General features: G+C 43.3%; 1 protein-coding gene across 1 annotated transcript in view; it reads right to left on the bottom strand.

Annotated features, from left to right (window-relative positions):
* DHRSX (dehydrogenase/reductase X-linked) overlaps nt 1-20663 on the bottom strand; it is a 372962-nt gene that overhangs the window by 93052 nt on the left and 259247 nt on the right. The window contains exon 5 of the mRNA XM_063450175.1: nt 436-643. Within this exon, the coding sequence (XP_063306245.1) occupies nt 436-643 (208 nt within the window). The remainder of the gene's footprint in view (nt 1-435; nt 644-20663) is intronic.

The raw sequence follows: 20663 nt of genomic DNA, 5'->3' as shown, positions 1-20663 counted from the left end.
TAGCATACCGCAATACAAAAATAAAGTGGCCTGATCCTCATTTTCCAACAGAGCACCGCAATTATGTATTAACCTCAGGGACACAGTCAAATCTTCATTCAATCTAAAATCTTTTAAGAGATCTACGGCAATATACCTCAGCACAGAATGTACCTGTCATGGTTGAATATATGTATTACCTGTTATGTATTACATTTATATATGTGTGTGTATATATATATATATATATATATATATATATATATATATATATATATATATAGTTTGTGTATTGTATTCTTTGAATATTGTATACTATTGTAACAATGCAAAGTTTTGTGGGCCCAGGACATAGTTGAGAAATCTCAATGTATCCATCCTGGTAAAATATTTTATAAATTAATTAATTGATTAATTAATTAATTTTACCCTAAAAAATAGCATGCATTATTTTACCTGCTTTGAAGATCTTCAAAGTTCAGCTCTCCAACATAGTGAGTGGCTGATGAAACTGTGATAACACGAGCATTACTGTCATGGGTTCCTGACTTCTTCAGAAATGTCATCAGGAGATTAGTCAGTAGGAAATGCCCAAGATAATTCAAACCAAAATGTTCTTCAAATCCATCTTGCGTTTTTTTTTCATTTACCAGCATTACACCAGCTGCAGTTAGAGAGGCAGAAATTAGAATAATGGTATACTACCTTAGAAAAGTTGACATTATATTGACAAGTTGTGTTTAAGAGTATTTTAGCGAATGCCTAGGTTACAAAATGCATATTTTTTTAATGCATTCTAATATTGCAGTACAAAATATGCCTTTATTAGTTTTTCACAATTCTCTTCCTAACTGTCTAAAAACCAATGTTTTCTTAGCTGCAGAACATTCTAAAGATAAACTAACCTACTCCTTTTTGCCCAGTACCTTATATGTACTGGGAAGTGACCAGTCAAATGCTTCTCACTGTGAACACAGAGAACATTATATAACATATGAAAATGTACTCAAATAACAGTTAAGTGAATACTCCAAACATATTTGCAATTTATAAACCATTGATACAACATATAACATTACTCAACAATTAAATGCTAGATCATTTGCAAATTATATTTAAAAATATTCAATACCATTTTGTGCTGTTTAAGGTATACAGGTAATTGTGTGAGATTCTTATCTTTTCTCAAACAGGAGGCTGCTGGCAGAGGTCTGCTCTCTATGTCCGCATTAGTTATTTCACAGTTCTGAGCAGGAAGATAAGAAGTACCCCCACTCCCTGCAAGCTAAACATAATTTAGGGTTAATGTCTTTTCAATAAGCGTGAAGGGAAGCTGTGCAATTGACTGCCAGAGTAAGTGTGACTAAGGCAGCAAAAATAAATTTATTTAACTCCTAAATGGCAGAGAATTGAGTGGTGAGACTGCAGTGTGGTGTAGCTTACTCTGGGTATTATACATATGGTTTCCTAGGTGGAAAGCATATGTATATGAATTTGATCAGCATAAGCACTCTGTTATGCTGATCAAATTCAGTATTGTTAAATAAGTATCAAGATATGTGTTTTTTTTCTATTATTAAAGGATCACTATAGGGTCAGGAACACAAACATGTATTCCTGACCCAATAGTGCTAAACCCACCATTTAGATGGCTTGCCCTCCCTTAGTGGCCTATAAAAGTTTAAAACTCACCTTATATCCAGCACCGTGCGGGTCCGCCGACGCTGGCTCTGCCCCCTTTGTGACATCATCAGAATGGCAGCTTTTTTGCCAATCCAATGCTTTCCCATAGGAAAAGCATTGGATTGCCTAAAATCGGCACGGGTGGTGCCAAATGTCGTTTTGGACAATCAGGACCTCCTCATAGAGATGCTTTGAATCAATGCATCTTTATGAGGAAAATTCAGCGTCTCCATGCAGAGCGTGGGGACGCTGAACTATAGGGCTGCTTACTGTGCAGCCCTGAGCCAGGAAGCCCCTCCAGTGGCCATCTAAGGAGTGGCCAATTGGAGGTGTCCCTAGGAGCAATGTAAACACTGCCTTTTCTATGAAAAGGCAGTGTTTGCATGAAAATGCCTGAAGGGAGCTAATATACTAACAGAACAACTACATTAAGCTGTAGTTGTTCTGGTGACTATAGTGTCCCTTTAAATTGAAAGGAAAACTACAAGTGGGTCTCTGGAGCTGTGAACGTTTACAATTTACATTTACATCTGTTCACTATCCCATTGCTTCCTACTGGATACTGCACATTTTAGAGTGTCCTTCTATTGTGGCCAGCCCAAAGCACACCTGTGCAATAATCATGCTGTCTAATCAGCATCTTGATATGCCACGCCTGTGAGGTGGATGGATTATCTTGGCAAAGGAGAAGTGCTCACTAACACAGATTTAAACAGATTTGTGAACAATATTTAAGAGAAATAGGCCTTTTGTGCACATAGAAAAAGTCTTAGATCTTTGAGTTCAGCTCATGAAAAATGGGGCAAAAACAAAAGTGTTGCGTTTATAATTTTGTTCAGTATATATATATATATATATATATATATATATATACAGAGAGTGAGAGAGAGAGATACTGTTATCAAATATTGATACTTTTTTTTACATTTATACAGAGGATGCATTTTCTTTGCTTTCTGAAGTCCTAAATGTTACTGAAAAACTAAGTGGGGTTTGCAGGAGTATTGTCAGGCTTAGCATGCAACTTGTGTGCATCATATGTTTTTATTTGTTAGTTTTTTTATTGGCTTTATCTTCAACATTGAAAAAAAGCACATTAGTAAATAAAGCAGAGACTAAATTTAAAATGTTCCTGTCAAGACGGCACTTTGGCTGACAGACACTTGCTTACTGATGCATTCACTGACATACACTCACTAAAAGATACAGTCATTGGCACACATACTGTTTAACCAACAAACACTTTCACTGACAGACAGACAGACACACACACTGACAGACACACTCTCATATACACAGACAAACAACGACATACACACGCACTGATTTGACACACTCTGACAGACACACACTATTACTCAGACACACACTGACAGACGCACACACTCACTGACAGACACACACACACTTAAAGACACACACTCTCTCACAGACACACATTTTTCCCAACACTCACAAATAATTATTATTATTTTTCTTTTTTTTCTTTATTTAAACCCAGCCTCCCTTGTTTGCCTCGTGTAAGGTACATCGCTGTACGCCGTCCTTAAAGAGATGTTCCTAAATGCCGCTGGGTGACATAGCATGTCCAGCCATCCTTTGCCACCCACGTGTCTGTCACCATTTCCCTGCTGGTGATCGTGCTGAGGGGGACCTGTCTGACAACCTAGCCCTTTTGGCCAGTGGCGTTTAGGCACACAACCCATGGGGCCCCGGTGCGAAAACTGATCCGTGGGCCCCCCCGCGCGCGCGCTTACTCTGCGCGGGCTGGGGCCGCAACACATGCATCAACACATACACTTAAAGGACCACTACAGACACCCAGATCACATCAGCTTAATGAAGGCTGGCAGGCTGGCGGGCGCGCGAGGGAGCACTCTCCCCTGAGTGCTTCCTCTTCATCTCCCTCGCGCACCACGTACTGATGCCGGAGCCGGAAGAGGAAGCACTCAGGGGACAGTGCTCCCTCGTGCGCCCGCCAGCCTGCCAGCCTGGTGACAGCAGGGCCAGCCTCGGGGGGCCCTGAGGTGGCCAGCTCCTGGGCCCCCCAGGAGAAGAGGCTTGCCCAGTGATATACATACCTGGGTCGCAGGGCGGCCGGGCCTCCTGGTGGGCCGGGCCAGGTCGCAGCCGCGACCCCTGCGACCCGGGTATGTACGCCACTGCTTTTGGCCATGATACCATGAGGACATCGCAATGATGTGGTTGAATCAGCTGTCCAGGGCTCTGCCTGCAAGGGGACTGCCTGGGATGTCAGGAAGTTTCCCAGACATGAAATAAAGTGGAAATAAATCCAGAGAATATAATTTGTAAACCCTATATTCCACCTTGTAACTTTCCAATGTACCATAAAACTTGTACATTGTACATTACTTGTACTCAGAAGACTTCGCTGAAAATATGAGGGTTTCAAAACAGTAAAACATATCATGACGATATCATCAGTGGAAGTGCAGTTTGTGTGTGAAAAATGTAAACAAGAAATAAAAACGTTGGCCAAGGTTTGTGACTAAATGGCTACAAAAAAAAATGCACATACTCCATTTTGAATACACTGGGTTGTCTACTTTTGCAAATGGTATACCATCATGGGGGTATTTCTCATTCCTGGACTGCCATATGGTCTCAAAGGCAAAATAACAAATCTGGCAAATTTCAATGTGTAAAAGCTGAAAAGTGGCAAGCCTTATATTTGACCGTGTCAAAAACTCTATAAAACCTTTACATGGGGTGTTCATGAAACATCGCTGAACACAAATATGAGAGTTTTAGAGAAGTAAAATGTATAATGCTGAGGATATCATAGATGAAAGGGCAGTTTTTTGGGGGGTAAAATGCAAAAAACTAATATGAATGCTAACTTTGCCCACGGTTTGGCCAAAGTGGCTATAAAAAAAGATTGAAAATACCTCATTTTGAATACACTGGGTATTTTACAAATGGTAGGTCATGATGGGGTTAATTTTCATTCATGTGCTGTCATACGGTTTAAAAGGCAACATGGCCCAGCAAACCAATCTGACAAATTTCAATTTCAAATTTCAATTAAAAAGGGTAAAGTCCTATATTTGACCTGTAAGTTTCCAAAACATCATAAAACCTGTATTTATGACATTCACAGTTAAAATGCCATGCAGAACTTAAAAGATACACTTTCTCAATTTCTCACGCTTTGGTAATTTATTTTGTTTCAGTGTAAGTCCACAGACCAGAACAGATCTTTTGTTGATTTAACTTGTGCAGCAAAATCATTACCTTAGATAGGTTAATTATAAGATTACGAGTTGTAGAGCTTTTATTGACCATTCTGTTTGTTTTTCCCAGTGGTTAGCAGAGTGCACTCTGTAGCTGTAGGATTATAAAGGAGATTGGCTGTGATACAGACTCACAGTAAGAGATTGCATGACACAAGCATATGCAAAATAATGTTCACTCAAGGTGCAGAAGGTATCGCTCTCACTATATATTTTTCACAGAATTTCTACCCTATTTCTTCTTTAGGTGAAATTACGGTATTACTTGGTTCTAACAATGTATACAATAATTATGAAAAAGTTGACTAATATATACACCAGACTTGTGCATGGTGAAACAAATTGGTGCACCCAGGGCCGGCCTTAGGCATTTGGGCGCCCTGTGCAAAAAATCTTCACAGCGCCCCCCCCTCCCCCCTCCCCCACTCCTTACCCCTTCCCACACACCCTGTCACACACACACACACACACAGGCAGACAGCCACACACACACACAGGCAGACAGCCACACACACAGCCACACACAAACACACAGGCAGACAGCCAAACACACAGAGGCAAACAGCCACACACACACAGACAAACAGTCAAACACACACAGACAAACAGTCAAACACACACTGTCAGACAGCCACACACACACAGTCACAGACAGACACACACACACACACACTGACAGACAGTCACACACACACACACGCAGACAGTCACACACACACGCGTAGACAGTCACACACACACACACGCAGACAGTCACACACACACGCGCGCAGACAGTCACACACACGCGCCGACAGTCTCACACACACACGCGCAGACAGTCTCACACACACACACACACAAACATAGGCAGTCACACACACACAGGCAGACAGCCACACACACACACACAGTCAGACACACACACTCACTAACAGACAAACACACTCACAGACACACACTAACAGACACACACTAACAGACACAGAAACACACTAACATACACAGACACACTAACATACACAGACACACACACACTAACAGACACAGACACACACTAACATACACACTAACAGACACAGACACACACTAACATACACACACACACACACACACTCACCCACATAACACATTTTTTTAAATTTATTTAGACCCCCCCCCCCCCCAGCCTCCTTACCTTTGGGAATGCTGGAGGGGGGTCTCTTCCTCCCTGGTGGTCCAGTGGCTGCTGGGCTGGGCTGGGCGGGCGGGCGGCTGGCGAGGGAGCACTTCCTCTGAGCTGTTTGCTCAGCTCCCTCGCGCGCCGCAGAGTGAGGCTGGGAGCCGGAATATGACGTCATCTTCCGGCTCCCAGCCTCACTCTGCGGCGCGAGAGGGAGCTGAGCATACAGCTCAGAGGAAGTGCTCCCTCGCCAGCCGCCCGCCAGCGCCGCCCGACCGCCCAGCAGCCCGGCATGTCTGTTAGCCGCAAGCCGCAAGGCATTTGGGGGCGGCTTTTTTTGCCGCCCCCTGGAAAATGCCGCCCAAGGCAAATGCCATGTTAGCATTGCGGCTAACAGACATGCCGTGTGAGCTATGCGGCCGCAGGGCGCCCCCTGCACCATGGCGCCCTGTGCGGCCGCACAGCTCGCACACCCCTAAGGCCGGCCCTGGGTGCACCTGAATGACTACCCAAACAAAATGTTATTTTTGAAGGGAGTCAGACAGTTATCCATGTGGCAATTTGGCTTTTCTGAATATTGTACATACAATATATTTAGGAAAACTATTTGGACAAAATAAAATGACACAAAAACTTGCCAATCATTATGTAACACTGGATTATGTAATACTCCCATCTATATTTACCACCATTTTAAATCCAATATGTATTATAAACATATTTTTTTTTAAATGACCTCTGAATGTCAATTTTCACAGTATTTTTCTAAGGATCTGCTTCATTATCACAGTTTTTTACTAAAACCTGAAAATCTCTAAGGCAATCGATTCCCTCCCATAGCCTTTCAAAAGAGAGTTAGTGACCATGTGTGTGTTTACAATGTCTCAGACATACTTGTATACTAATTTGAAATTGAAATCAGTGCATAGCTTGTGAATGTGCAATGTAGCAGCAAGTAGCTTAATGGTAGTCACTCGAGCAAGTGAACAGAAACTCATCATCATTAGAAATCTTGTCTACAAAAACTGGAGAGCCAGAGGTTAGCTATCTCTGCTCTAGAGGTCTTACGTTAAAGGATCACACATGTATTCCTGGCCCTATAGTGTTAAAACCTCCATATAGCCCCCCTGTCCCCCTTATGCCTCTATAAATATAGCAAAATCTTACTGTATTCAAGCCTGAAGCTGTAGCTCTGCATGCTGTTTGACTCAGAAAAACAAGCAGTCTGCGGACCTCATCAGAAGTGGTAGCCTGATCCAATCACAGTGCTTTCCCATAGGATTGTCTGAGACTGACAAAGAGGCAGATCAGGGGCAGAACCAGCATGATTCAAACACAGCCCTGGCCAATCAGCATCTCCTCATAGAGATACATTGAATCAATTAATCTCTATGAGGAAAGTTCAGTGTCTGCATGCAGAGGGAGGAGATACTGAATGTTTGGATGCATTTTAGGCAGCCATGACCCAGGGAGGATCTCCAACAGACATCTGAGGAGTGGCCAGTGAAGTTATAACTAGGCTGTAATGTAAACACTGCATTTTCTCTGAAAAGACTGTGTTTACAGCAAAAAGCATGAAGGTAATAATTCTACTCACTAGAACAAATTAAATAAGCTGTAGTTATTCTGGTGACTATAGTGTCCCTTTAAGTCCTCTTGGTGTTCAGTAATCAGGATGTAGCAGACAGCTGTACTGCATCACAGTGGCATAGTGGTGCTGCTTTGTTGTATGCACACACAAACAGGAAAGCAAATAAACCATAATACAATGTGAAATGGTTAATACTTTCATAAACAAATGGCACAAACATGTTAATCTTTGATACTTCTGTTCTTGCCATGTCTTCCTCAGCACTTATTATTAAAGGATCACTATAGTGTCACGAAAACAAACTAGTTTTCCTGACACTATAGCAACCTTCGGACTCACCCCACCCTCAGGGTCCCCCTCCCTTAGTGCTGAAGGGGTAAAAACCCTTTTAGCTACTTTATGGTATAAAAAGGAAAAATCTGGGTGCTAAATTTCTTAATTGAAAAATTGCTTCACACTCTGGTGTAATCCCAAACTCCACCAACAAGAGAAAATAATGTGTGATAGTGAGTGGAGCAATTTTACCAAAATTGAGACAGAGATAAAAAGAGGTACATATATACAAACTGTTAGATGATATATCCTCCAGCCATGTCAAGATATATATAAGGGAAAAGAAAAAACAATAATAGTGCAGATTGTCTATAGAGAAAATATAGGCATATATGACTGTAGTAATTCACAGACTTTAACCCCTTAAGGACACATGACATATGTGACATGTCATGATTCCCTTTTATTCCAGAAGTTTGGTCCTTAAGGGGTTAAAGTATTACTTTTAAAGAATACTTATAATAGAATGCCAATAAGAGAAAAATGACATCGATTGACCTTTTAGCTACTTACCTTAATCCAGCGCCGGGCCCCCTCGGCGCTGGTGACCTTTCCTCCCCCGCCGACGTCAACTCCCGAGGGGAGTGGAATGCAAGAGCCGCGCACGCATTCAAACAGTCCACAGGAAAGCATTTCTCAATGCAGTAAATGAGAGAGAGGAAAATTACAGCTAAACACATACACCACAAAAATGTTAAAACAGCCCTGGTCCTTAACGTACAACATGGCCAAAACAGTCCGGTCCTGAAGGGCTTAATTTTTTTTTAAATGTTTCACAAAAATATTAAATATTTGAACTTTACCCATAGAATTACATTGATTCAATGCATCTCTATGAGGAGATGCGGATTGGCTAGAGTGGTGTTTGGTCCCACCTTGCCTTCTCGGAAAAGCATTGTGATTGGATCTTCAATTCTAATGATGTCAGTCAAAGAGTGGATCAGGGTGGGGCGGGGCATGACCAGCACTGGCAGGCGTGCGAGACCCTGGCCAAGGGACCCAACATGTCTTGTTAACAATCTAGGGTCAGAAATACACATTTGTGTTCCTGACCGTATAGAGTTTCTTCAAGTGCTACAGAGATACAGTATCTCACAAAAGTGAGTACACCCCTCACATTTTTGTAAATGTTTTGTTATATCTTTTCATGTGACAACACTGAAAAAATTACACTCTGCTACAATGTTAAGTAGTAAGTGTGCAGCCTGTATAGCAGTGTAAATTCGCTGTCCCCTCAAAATAACTCAACACACAGCCATTAATGTCTAAACCGTTGGCAACAAAAGTGAGTACAACAACCCAGGGTATTGAAAATGGGGCATGTTCAGTCTTTTTTTTCGTAGCCTCTTAGTCACAAACCCTGGCCAATGTTAGCTTTTATATTAGTTTTTTTGCATTTTTCACAAATAAACTGCCCTTTTACCGATGATATTGTTAGTATTATACATTTTACTGCTCTAAATCACTTACCGTATATACTCGAGTATAAGCCGACCCGAATATAAGCCGAGGCCCCTAATTTTACCCCAAAAAACTGGGAAAACTTATTGACTCGAGTATAAGACTAGGGTGGGAAATGCAGCAGCTACTTGTAAATTTCTAAATAAAATTAGATCCTAAAGAAATTATATTCATTGAATATTTATTTACAGTGTGTGTATATAATAATAATAATGAATGCAGTGTGTGTATGAGTGCAGTGTGTATATAATGAATGCAGTGTGTGTGTATGAATGCAGTGTGTGTGTATGAATGCAGTGTGTGTATGAATGCAGTGTGTGTGTATGAATGCAGTGTGTGTGTGTATTAATGCACTGTGTGTGTGTATGAGTGCAGTGTGTGTATGAATGCAGTGTGTGTGAGGAGGGAGCTGACAGGAGCTGCAGGAGAGGTAAGCGCTCGCTGCCAGCCCCCAGTCTGTATTATGGCAATGTAAATTGCCATAATACAGACATTGACTCGAGTATAAGCCGAGTTGGGGTTTTTCAGCACAAAAAATGTGCTGAAAAACTCGGCTTATACTCGAATATATATGGTATATTTGTGTAGAGTAATGTCTCACAAGTACAACAATACCCCTCATGTACAGGTTTTATGATGTTTTGGAAAGTTACAGGGTCAAATATAAGATTTGCCAATTTCAGTTTTTGCTAATTAAAATTTGCCAGATTTTGCTATGTTGCCTTTGAGAGCCCAATAATGTGAATTAACCCCACCATGGAAAAATAGACAACCCAAGGTATTCAAAATATATAAAAAAAATAAAAAATAGGGTATGTCCAGGGTAGGCCACTAAATCACAAAAGCTAGCCAAAGTTAGCATTCATATTTGTGTTTTGCAGTTTTTACACAAAACTGCACTTTTACTGGTGATATCAGTTTTACTGTTTTATAATACACCTATTTGTGTTCAACAAAGTCTCCCAAGTACAATAATACCCCCCATGTCCAGGTTTTATGGTGTTTTGGAAAGTTACAGGGATAAACATAGGACTTGCAAATAAAATTATCTGGACTTGCTGCCTGGGTTGTAAGGCTGGTCCCTCAAATTATAATTAATAAAATGACTTAATTATGTTAAAATATTTTATAAATATGCAAGTAGAATTTAAATATATACACATATATATGTATTTAAATTCTACGTGTATATTTATGTAATTATGTAATTATTTATGTAATTATATCTATTTGTATATATTTATTTAATCAAATATATATATATATATATATATATAATTTTATTCTAAGTGTATTTTGAGAGATATATATTTATTAATTTATTTATATATATATACCGTATTTATCGGCGTATAACACGCACCGGCGTATAACACGCACCTCATTTTAAGAAGGAAATTTCAGGTAAATTTCCCCCCCTCCCATAATATTCTCCCCCCTCCCATAGTGTCCCACCCCCCATCCCATTGAATACTGCGCAAGACGGAGGCCTCAAGCCAGCGAAATGTCGGCAGAACAGCTCTGTGTCCATCTGACTCCAGTCTATACAGCTATTAAACTGGGCCAGATGAGCTGCTGCCTAGGACGACACTGACTTGTGGTAGTCGTAAAACGCGAGGCCCCCGTATTTGAGCCCTAAGTCCCCCACCTAGTTCTTCCAACCTTTGTGGGTACACAGAGCAGATTACGTCTCTATATATCCCAAAGGAAATGATGAAATGATGGATGGAATGTTTTTTGTTAAGACTTGGGTCACTGGCTTTTAGTATGACTGAAATATCGCCATAGTTGTAAGCTCTATTCTCAAGGATGTCCTGCGAGGTGATAAGGAGAGAAACTAGGTTGATGTCTTTACCGTCAAGTATGTATTTTTTAATGGAGGCTGGTACTGAGGGGACGGGGGAAATGTGGGGGGTAGCGGTGGTGGGTGGAGGGGGAAGTACACTACCATGCCTGTTTGGTGGTGCTTGAGGAGAAACTGAAGGGCCGGATGGGTCACCTGGAGTAGCGATGGCTGTATCTACTTTGGATAGCCTTTGGTTTAGTGACTGTAGGTTTGACAGAATAGCTGATAAGGTTTCTTGTGTAACGTCTGTTGTGCCGGCGTGTAGCCCTTGAGAGCTTGTGCCGGGCCTGGAATCACTGGTTTGAGCTGTAAGCAGTTGGTAGAGTTCTGTCTTCCTAGCAGAACTCTACAAACTGCCGCTAGTTTTGGTATGTTCCATGATCTCAGGAACCTGGGGGTGGAGGGGGGTAGGGATACTTCGGGGGACCCGGGTCTGGCGGGCGTACTGGGCCTTTCTTGGAGGGGCTGGTTATCACCTGGGATAAGTTTTTGTGACATCCTGTGAAAAGAGCATCAATTAGTAAAATACAGGGAACAGAAAAATTAAGACCTTCGTAGAACTGGCTTGCTGACTAATGCCGAATGGCGAAGGAATTAGCTGACGTGACAGGTGAGGCCCTGCTAGTGCCAAGTGGTGGTGAGAGGCTCTATCTATGGTTTGGACCGTGGGGGCTCGTGGCCACTAGACGTTGTGGCAGGGTGTTGGCTTCTCGGTGACAGTAGAATAGTCAAATACGTGTGGCCGTGACTTGTGAGGCCCTGACTAAAACTCTGTAGAAGGGAGTGCAAGGCGGCTAACTATGATTTGGGCCATTGGGCGAACCTCCGTGGTGAGGTGGGGGTGGTGTTGGCCTTGCAGGACCGATATAATTATTTGGTACTAGGGGCAGCACCTAACCCTAAAAGCCAGATCTCTAGCCCTAGTGGGGCTTGTCTCTGACTTAGTAATGTAAGCATGCTGATACATACCTGTGATAAATGAATGTCAGGGGAAGAGACAGGTAATATGCCTGTAGGTGAAAGGGCGGAAACTAGGTATAGGACTGGTCCAAGACTGGAGTATCCTATGGTTAGATAGATACGAGTGGGTATGAGAGTGAAATAGTTAGACTGAAGACTATGAGTGTGGAAATGACAGACAGTGTATCGAATAGACATACTCTGGTCCTCCTACTTCAAATTTGGGGCACTGTGCGTGTAATCTAATGTGCCACCAGATAGAAGTGGTGTGTTAAGTAGTCCGCCTCATCTGGCCTTTTTTAGTCAAATGGATTGCCCACTGTCAGTCCCTTTGGGATCCATCCCTCATTCATCTTAATAAAGGTGAGGTAATCTAGACTTTTTTGACCTAGGCGACTTCTCTTCTCAGTGACAATACCTCCTGCTGCACTGAAGGTCCTTTCTGACAGGACACTTGAAGCGGGGCAGGCCAGAAGTTCTATCGCAAATTGGGATAGCTCATGCCACAGGTCAAGCCTGCACACCCAGTAGTCAAGGGGTTCATCGCTCCTCAGAGTGTCGATATCTGCAGTTAAGGTGAGGTAGTCTGCTACCTGTCGGCCGAGTCGTTCTCTGAGGGTGGACCCCGAAGGGCTGTGGCGATGCATAGGACTTAAAAAGCTCTGCATGTCCTCCATCAACAACACGTCTGTAAAGCGTCCTGTCCTTGCCGGCGTGGTCGTGGGAGGAGGAGAATTACTTTCACCATTTCCCCTGTTAGATTCCCGTTGTGCTGTGACATCACCCTTATACGCTGTGTAAAGCATACTTTTTAATTTATTTTGCAAATGCTGCATCCTTTCCGACTTGTGGTAATTTGGTAACATTTCAGGCACTTTCTGCTTATACCGGGGGTCTAGTAGCGTGGACACCCAGTACAGGTCGTTCTCCTTCAGCTTTTTTATACGAGGGTCCCTCAACAGGCACGACAGCATGAAAGACCCCATTTGCACAAGGTTGGATGCCGAGCTACTCATGTCCCGTTCCTCGTCCTCAGTGATCTCACTGAAGGTATGTTCTTCCCCCCAGCCACGTACAACACCACGGGGTACCAGATAGGTGACAACGAGCACCCTGGGATGCCTGTTGTGGTTGGTCTTCCTCCTCCTCCTCAAAGCCACATTCCTTCTCTGACTCCTCTTCCTCACAATCCTCTTCCAGCGTTGCCGCAGGTCCAGCAAGCGATGCTGATAAGGCTGTTTCTGGTGGTGATGGTGACCACAACTCTTCCTCTTCCTCTTCACGCTTATCTACGGCCTGATCCAGCACTCTTCGCAGGGCACGCTCCAGGAAGAAAACAAATGGTATGATGTAGCTGATGGAGCCTTCGGTGCGACTGACTAGGTTTGTCACCTCCTCAAAAGGACGCATGAGCCTACAGGCATTGCGCATGAGCGTCCAGTAACGTGGCAAAAAAATTCCCAGCTCCGCAGAGGCTGTCCTAGCACCCCGGTCATACAAATACTCGTTAACAGCTTTTTCTCGTTGGAGCAGGCGGTCGAACATTAGGAGTGTTGAATTCCAACGTGTAGGGCTGTCGCAAATCAAGCGCCTCACTGGCATGTTGTTTCGCCGCTGGATATCTGAAAAGTGCGCCATGGCCGTGGAGGTACGCCTGAAATGGCGACACACCTTCCTGGCCTGCTTCAGGACGTCCTGTAAGCCTGGGTACTTAAGCACAAAGCATTGTACGATCAGATTACACACATGTGCCATGCACGGCACATGTGTCAACTTGCCCAAATTCAATGTGGCCAACAAATTTCTTCCGTTGTCACAAACCACTTTGCCGATCTACAGTTGGTGCGGAGTCTGCCACTGATCCACCTGTGCGTTCAGGGCGGACAGGAGTGCTGGTCCGGTGTGACTCTCTGCTTTCAGGCATCTCAACCCCAAGACGGCATAACACTGCCGTATCCGGGATGTGGAATAGTACCTGGGGAGCTGGGGGGTGCTGTTGATGTGGAGCAAGACACAGCAGCAGAAAAGGACTCAGCCGAGGAGGTTATGGAAGAGGATGGAGTAGGAGGAGTAGAGGAGGTGGCAGCAGGCCTGCCTACAAGTGGTGGCGGTGTCACCAACTCCTCTGCAGAGCCATGCATTCCATGCTTGGCAGCCGTCAGCAGGTTTACCCAATGCGCAGTGTAGGTTATATACCTGCGCTGACCATGCTTTGCAGACCAGGTATCAGTGCTCAGATGGACCCTTGCCCCAACACTGTGTGCCAGACATGCCATTACTTCCTTTTGCACAATCGAGTACAGGTTGGGGATTGCCTTTTGTGCAAAGAAATTTCGGCCGGGTACCTTCCACTGCGGTGTCCCCATAGCTACAAATTTTTTGAACGCCTCAGACTCCACCAGCTTGTATGGTAAAAGCTGGCGGGCTAAGAGTTCAGACAAGCCAGCTGTCACAAGGGGGTGACTTTGTGACATTGGCTTCTTACACTCAAACATGTCCTTGACAGACACCAGACTATGGGCAGATGAGCAGGAACTGCTCAAGGCGAGAGACGGAGTGGCGGATGGTTGAGAGGGGGCAAGGAGGACAGCAGTGGTTGACGTGGCTGAAGATGCTGGACCAGGAGGAGGATGGCGGCTTTGAGTTTGTGTGCTGCTTGTACTCATGTGTTGATCCCATAGGCGTTTGTGATGTGCGATCATGTGCCTTCGCAAAGCAGTTGTACCTAGGTTTCTTTTGGCACAGGTTGCAAATGGCATCGCTGTTGTCAGAGGCAGACACACACAAAAAATGCCACACTGCTGAGCTCTGCAATGACGGCATTCTGGTGGTGGCAACAGCATGCGTTGATTGGCGTGCTGTCTGGCTGACCCCGGGTGCCGATGCATGCTGTCTGACTGTGCCACTAGCTCCTTGCGACGACCTCCCCCTGCTTCCAACTCGTCTACTCCTCCTCTCTGTCTCCCCATCTGAACTTTACCCTTGTTCTTCGTCTCTTCTAGCGGGCACCCACGTGACATCCACGGATGCATCGTCATCATAAACCATCATTGTATCTGACAACTCAGAAAAGGAAGCAGCAGCGGGTACAACATCATCATCATCACACCGTACATCCATGTGTGTAATGCTGCCTGACATATCCCTGTTATCTACATCCTCTGGCAATAATGGTTGCGCATCACTCATTTCTTCAAACGGATGTGTAAATAACTCCTCTGACAGATAAAGTAAAGGGGCTGTGGTGCTAGTGTTGGTGGTGGTGGCAGGTGGGTGAGAGGTGCCCGAAGCTAAGCTGGAGGAGGATGGTGCGTCAAGGTTCCGAGCGGAAGCTGTAGAAGATTGGGTGTCCTGTGTTAGCCAGTCAACTATGTCCTCAGAACTTTTCAAGTTCAGGGTACGTGGCCTCTGAACACTGGGCATTATTCTAGGGCCAAAGGGAATCACAGCACCACGACAACGACGGCACTTGAGGGGTGGCCTGCCTCTGCCTGTCATTTTTTTTTCCGATTAGTGGTACTATGCGTGCAAGCTACTGTGACAACAGATATGAGTGGCACTGTGCACTGGCAGAAGTTGGCTGAGTAGACGCTGTAGGCCTGACACACACGCTTGCAGACAACTAACAGCTATTCAATCTATTACAGTCAAATTTGTTTTATTTTTTTTAAATGTACACCACGGTTACACCAGATATGAGTTGCACTGGTGTGACACTGTGCCCTGGCAGGCCCTGAAACGCACACGTGTGAAGGAAACTGACTGCTATTATATTACAGTCAAAATTTGTATTTATTTTTTAAATGGAAGCTATTGTGACACCAGATATGAGTGGTGGCACTGGGCAAGTGGGCACAGTATACGCTGTTAGCCTGACACACACGCTTGCAGACAACTAACTGCTATTCAATCTATTACAGTCAAAATTATTTTTTTTAAATGTACACTACTGTTACACCAGATATGAGTTGCACTGGTGTGACACTGTGCCCTGGCAGGCCCTGAAACGCACACGTGTGAAGGAAACTGACTGCAATTATATTACAGTCAAAAAAGTTTGACTGCTGGCAGGCAGGCAACTGCAATTAGATTGCACAGGGGGGAAAAAAGCAGACTGATGTTCTAGCCCTAAAAAGGGCTTTTTGGGGTGCTGTCCTTACAGCAGAGATCAGATGAGTCCTTCAGGACTGTAGTGGACACTGAATACACTAGCCTAGCTATGAATTTCCCTATTAAATCAGCAGCAGCACACTGTCCCTCCTCTCACTAAGAATGCAGCTTCAGAATGAATCTAAAATGGATGCTGTCCAGGAGGTGGGAGGGTCTGGGAGGGAGGGTCTGCTGCTGATTGGCTGGAAAGTGTCTGCTGACTGTGAGGTACAGGGTCAAAGTTTCCTCAATGATGACGAATAGGGGGCGGACCGAACATCGCATATGTTTGCCATCCATGGCGAACGCAAACAAGCTATGTTCGCCATGAACTATTCGCCAGCGAACCATTCGGGACATCACTAGCCACTAGTTATACGGGGACATGAACGTAACGACAGAAGGCTGAGTGAGGCCTTAGGAGATTGAGGTAATCATAACGAGTAAAATTTCAAGTACCTGATACTGTATGTCAGTAATGAGGTCGACAATCTGTATGTTTTTAAACGTGGCAATTCGATGTGCCTAAAATCGTGACATAGTAGAAGAGTGTGACAAACTCGCCTCTCCAAATGAGTTTTCCACGAGCTCCTAGAGGAGCCTACTTGCCAGCCTCCTGCCCACAGACTATGGGCCCCGCAGGGAAACCTGTAAAAGACTACCAAACCTGACCGACTGTTAGCACTGATTTCATTGAACTGTTTTGGGCATAGGACCATGTGCACGGTTGGTCAAAATTATGACTTCCATAAAATTTCTGAACCCCTGAACTAATATGGGTGATTTTTGAATATGTTGGTCACCCAGATCAGGGCTATCAGGGGATGTAACATTTGTGGGGATGTAATATTAATGTATTTTTAGGGTACTTTTGGGGTGTTTTGAAAAAGTATGTTTTTTCTGTGCTTCGAGATAATTGAATTAGAATTAGTACAGTTACAATTATCTCCCATGCAGAGGGGAGGAATTGTTTGCTTGTATATGTTAGTGTCATGTATTTAAACACCTGTGTCATTGGTCTGTGACTTTGTGCTGCAGACCCCCACAAGGTCCAGGGGGGAGTGCCCCTTGCATGGGGACATGCATATAAGGCCAGTTGTGGCTGCCATTAAAGCATTCCAGCTTAAACTCCAAAACTGTGTGTCATGATGTTATTGGAGGGAAGTAAGATTTAACCCCTGTGTCTGCTGCTCCAGCTTGCTGGGGATTCAACAGGGAAAGTCCTTGTAAGGACTAGATTTCCCAGGACTGAGTGTCGTCCAGTGCTTGGGGGTGTCTAGAGTGAACTTCCCATTCCGCTCCAGGAAGGAGCGGTTCCAGGGCTCCAGTCAAGCCACAATGACTGTGGACATAAGTGCTGCAGTTTGTCCCCTGTTCCAGCAAAGAAGCGGTCCATGGCGGAGGTAACCAGTTGGGGTACAGGGAGCTCCGTTACAGAGAGCTAAGTAAAACGTATTTGTGAGAATTAAGAGAAAGTTTAATTTTTAATACATAAGGTTGAATTTAGTGTGAATAGTGGAAAGGGAAAATGAACCCTCTGAATAGGGTGTATGATTTTGAGGCTATGTAGACAGATGTGTGGCCTAGTTAAGAGACCTATTAAAAACTGATAGAGTTTTGAGATCCTAACCGTGATATTAAGCTCTCGAAGTGAAGAGCATGCTTACCAAATAAATAAACTGTTATTCATTGCAGAAATTGGGAGTGATATAGATACGAACTCATGAAGTTTAACGGAGTTGTGAAAGTAACCAGAGTGACGTAGCTAAGCCAATATTCATGACATAGCAATAGCAAGTGAGTTTGACTATGTGGATGGAACAGGTAGTTGTATAGGTTACCAAATCCCCTAATTAAAAGAAAATTTCAGTATGAGGATACATGTGAAAGTGACTAGGATCCGAATTGGGTGTACGAATAGATTTTTAAATGAAGTGTCATATAAACGAATGGACAAAATTTATTTTAACGAAAAAACTTGCAAAAGTCGTACGAATGGAATAGGTGAATGAAATTTACGAGTAACGAACGACATGCTAGATGAACAGCCCATTTGTATGCTCGAATAGGTACAGCTGATACGTGAAACTGTATTGGACACTAATTGTACGAACGTACTGAAAACGGGTGAATTACAGAATGCTAGATGTGGATATTTTAACGAACATTTATGCGAATGCAAGCAAGCAAAAAATGTGATACATGGGAGCCAATACCAGCGTTTTTAGGCCCGAACGTAGGAATAACCGAACATTATTCCTGACGTGAACATGTGAGTGCCGGGTCTTGTGTCCGGAAGGCGGGAGGATGCCAACTGGGAAGCTGGAGGGTTAGGCTGGAGTTGAAGTTTTGGCGGGACTGTCCGAGGCAGAAGTGCTGGTTGCTGTCAATCAGCGAGATCGGCATAGGTGAGTATGAGCCTTGCATTTAAATATGCAAATAACTCCTGCCACAAATTCAGGCCTGATGGCCTTCCTACATATATATATATATATATATATATATATATACACACATACGTACATACATACATACATACATACATACCTGCCAGGTCTTTATATTGAGAATATGTCTGAATTGCTATGTTGCTTCAGTAGAAAATAAAAAGCTTGCCTCTTTTTGTATTCTTCATGCCAAGGGGACATGAAATACAGTAGTCACTAAAATTAAAACAAAAACCGTTTAACACAAAATTTCTTGTAGTGTGTTTTGCTGACCTATTATTTCATTTAAGTAAATGTTTTGTTGTAAAACAGAATCACTTAAATAATAGCTATTAACTTATGAAAGATATATCTACCCATTTATAAAACATGGAAGCACATTTGCCATACTGACAGCAGACGGAAAAGGGCTTTGTAGTGATTGTTTATGTAAGCACAAGCTAGAGGGATAATTTATAGACAGGAAAAACAAAAATACGAATGAGACATGACAAATGTGCCTGAGTCCAGGCCAAACAGTTCATGTCAGATATAGCATTGCATTAAAAGAAAAAAAAAAAAACACCAGCAAATCAATCAAAAATGTCATATTCTGTAATGCTAAAAATGAAAAGGTCCGTATTTGAACCCATGTATCCAATTTCATAAATCATACTCAATGCTTGCATTAATGAGTTAAAAAGAAGACTAGGTCATAATGTCATTTGGCATGACACTGAAAGTTGTGCAAGACATTTTGACTTTGCCTATGCACATGGAGGCGCACAGTCAAAGATGTAGAATGCTAGTTGACAATGTTGGTGTGTACGGCACATTGCACATGCCCTGCTGCTGAGAATGACATTGTGACATTGATAACCAATTAGCTCCAATTCAATATGGCATGGCAAATAATCAGAAATGTGATCAAGGGTTATTTGGATCAGATCTATTGCTAATTTCAGATTTTTTTTATTTCCTGAATTTATGCTCATTCTTTACCAGTCCCATGCAGCTGTTTATGTTTCTGAACACTGCGCTCCACTCACCTCACCCTATAAAAAATAATATCAGGAAGTATTACTTTACAAGTGGATGCATGGAATAGCATTCCAGCTGAAGAGGTAGAAGTTAACATAGTGAGAGAGTTTAAGCGTGCGTGGGATAGACATAAGGCTATCCGAGAATTAAGATAATGCCAGGGACTAATTAAAATTATTCCAAAATATTGGACAGACTAGATGGGCTGAATGGTTCTTATCTGCCGTCACATTCTATGTTTCTATATTTTTGCAGGAAGCTGGGAGGCGGGTGTTGGCGGGTGCCAACTCGATCGTGCCTCTCTCTGAAGGGTGATCTTCCGATGACCGGGAGTGTTCACTTTGCATCCAAAAGGGTTCCGCAGCTCATGATTCGGCCTGGTCGAATGATGAGATTTGGGGCTCTGTACTCCTTATGCAAAAGTTTGCATACCCTGGCAGAAATTGTGAAATTTTGCATTGATTTTGAAAATATGACTGATCCTGCAAAAAATATTTTCTTTTATTGTAGGACAGTGATCATATGAAGCCATTTATTATCACATAGTTGTTTCGCTCCTTTTTAAATCATAATGATAACAGAAATCACCCAAATGGCCTTGATCAAAAGTTTATATCCCCTTGAATGTTTGGCCTTGTTACAGACACACATGGTGACAAACACAGGTTAAAATGGCAATTAAAGGGGGCGGAGCCTGACCGCTTAACTGAGCAGACGTGGGAGACTCGGCTCCTGCCAAACGGGCAGAAAACAGGGCACAAACGAAGACAAAACAGCCTGGGAACTTACCAGGGGGCAT

Source organism: Pelobates fuscus, chromosome 1 (genome assembly GCF_036172605.1).
Source record: "Pelobates fuscus isolate aPelFus1 chromosome 1, aPelFus1.pri, whole genome shotgun sequence".
Lineage (NCBI taxonomy): Eukaryota > Metazoa > Chordata > Amphibia > Anura > Pelobatidae > Pelobates > Pelobates fuscus.
Note: the sequence above shows the minus strand (reverse complement) of the source record. Positions and strands in the feature narration are given on the sequence as shown.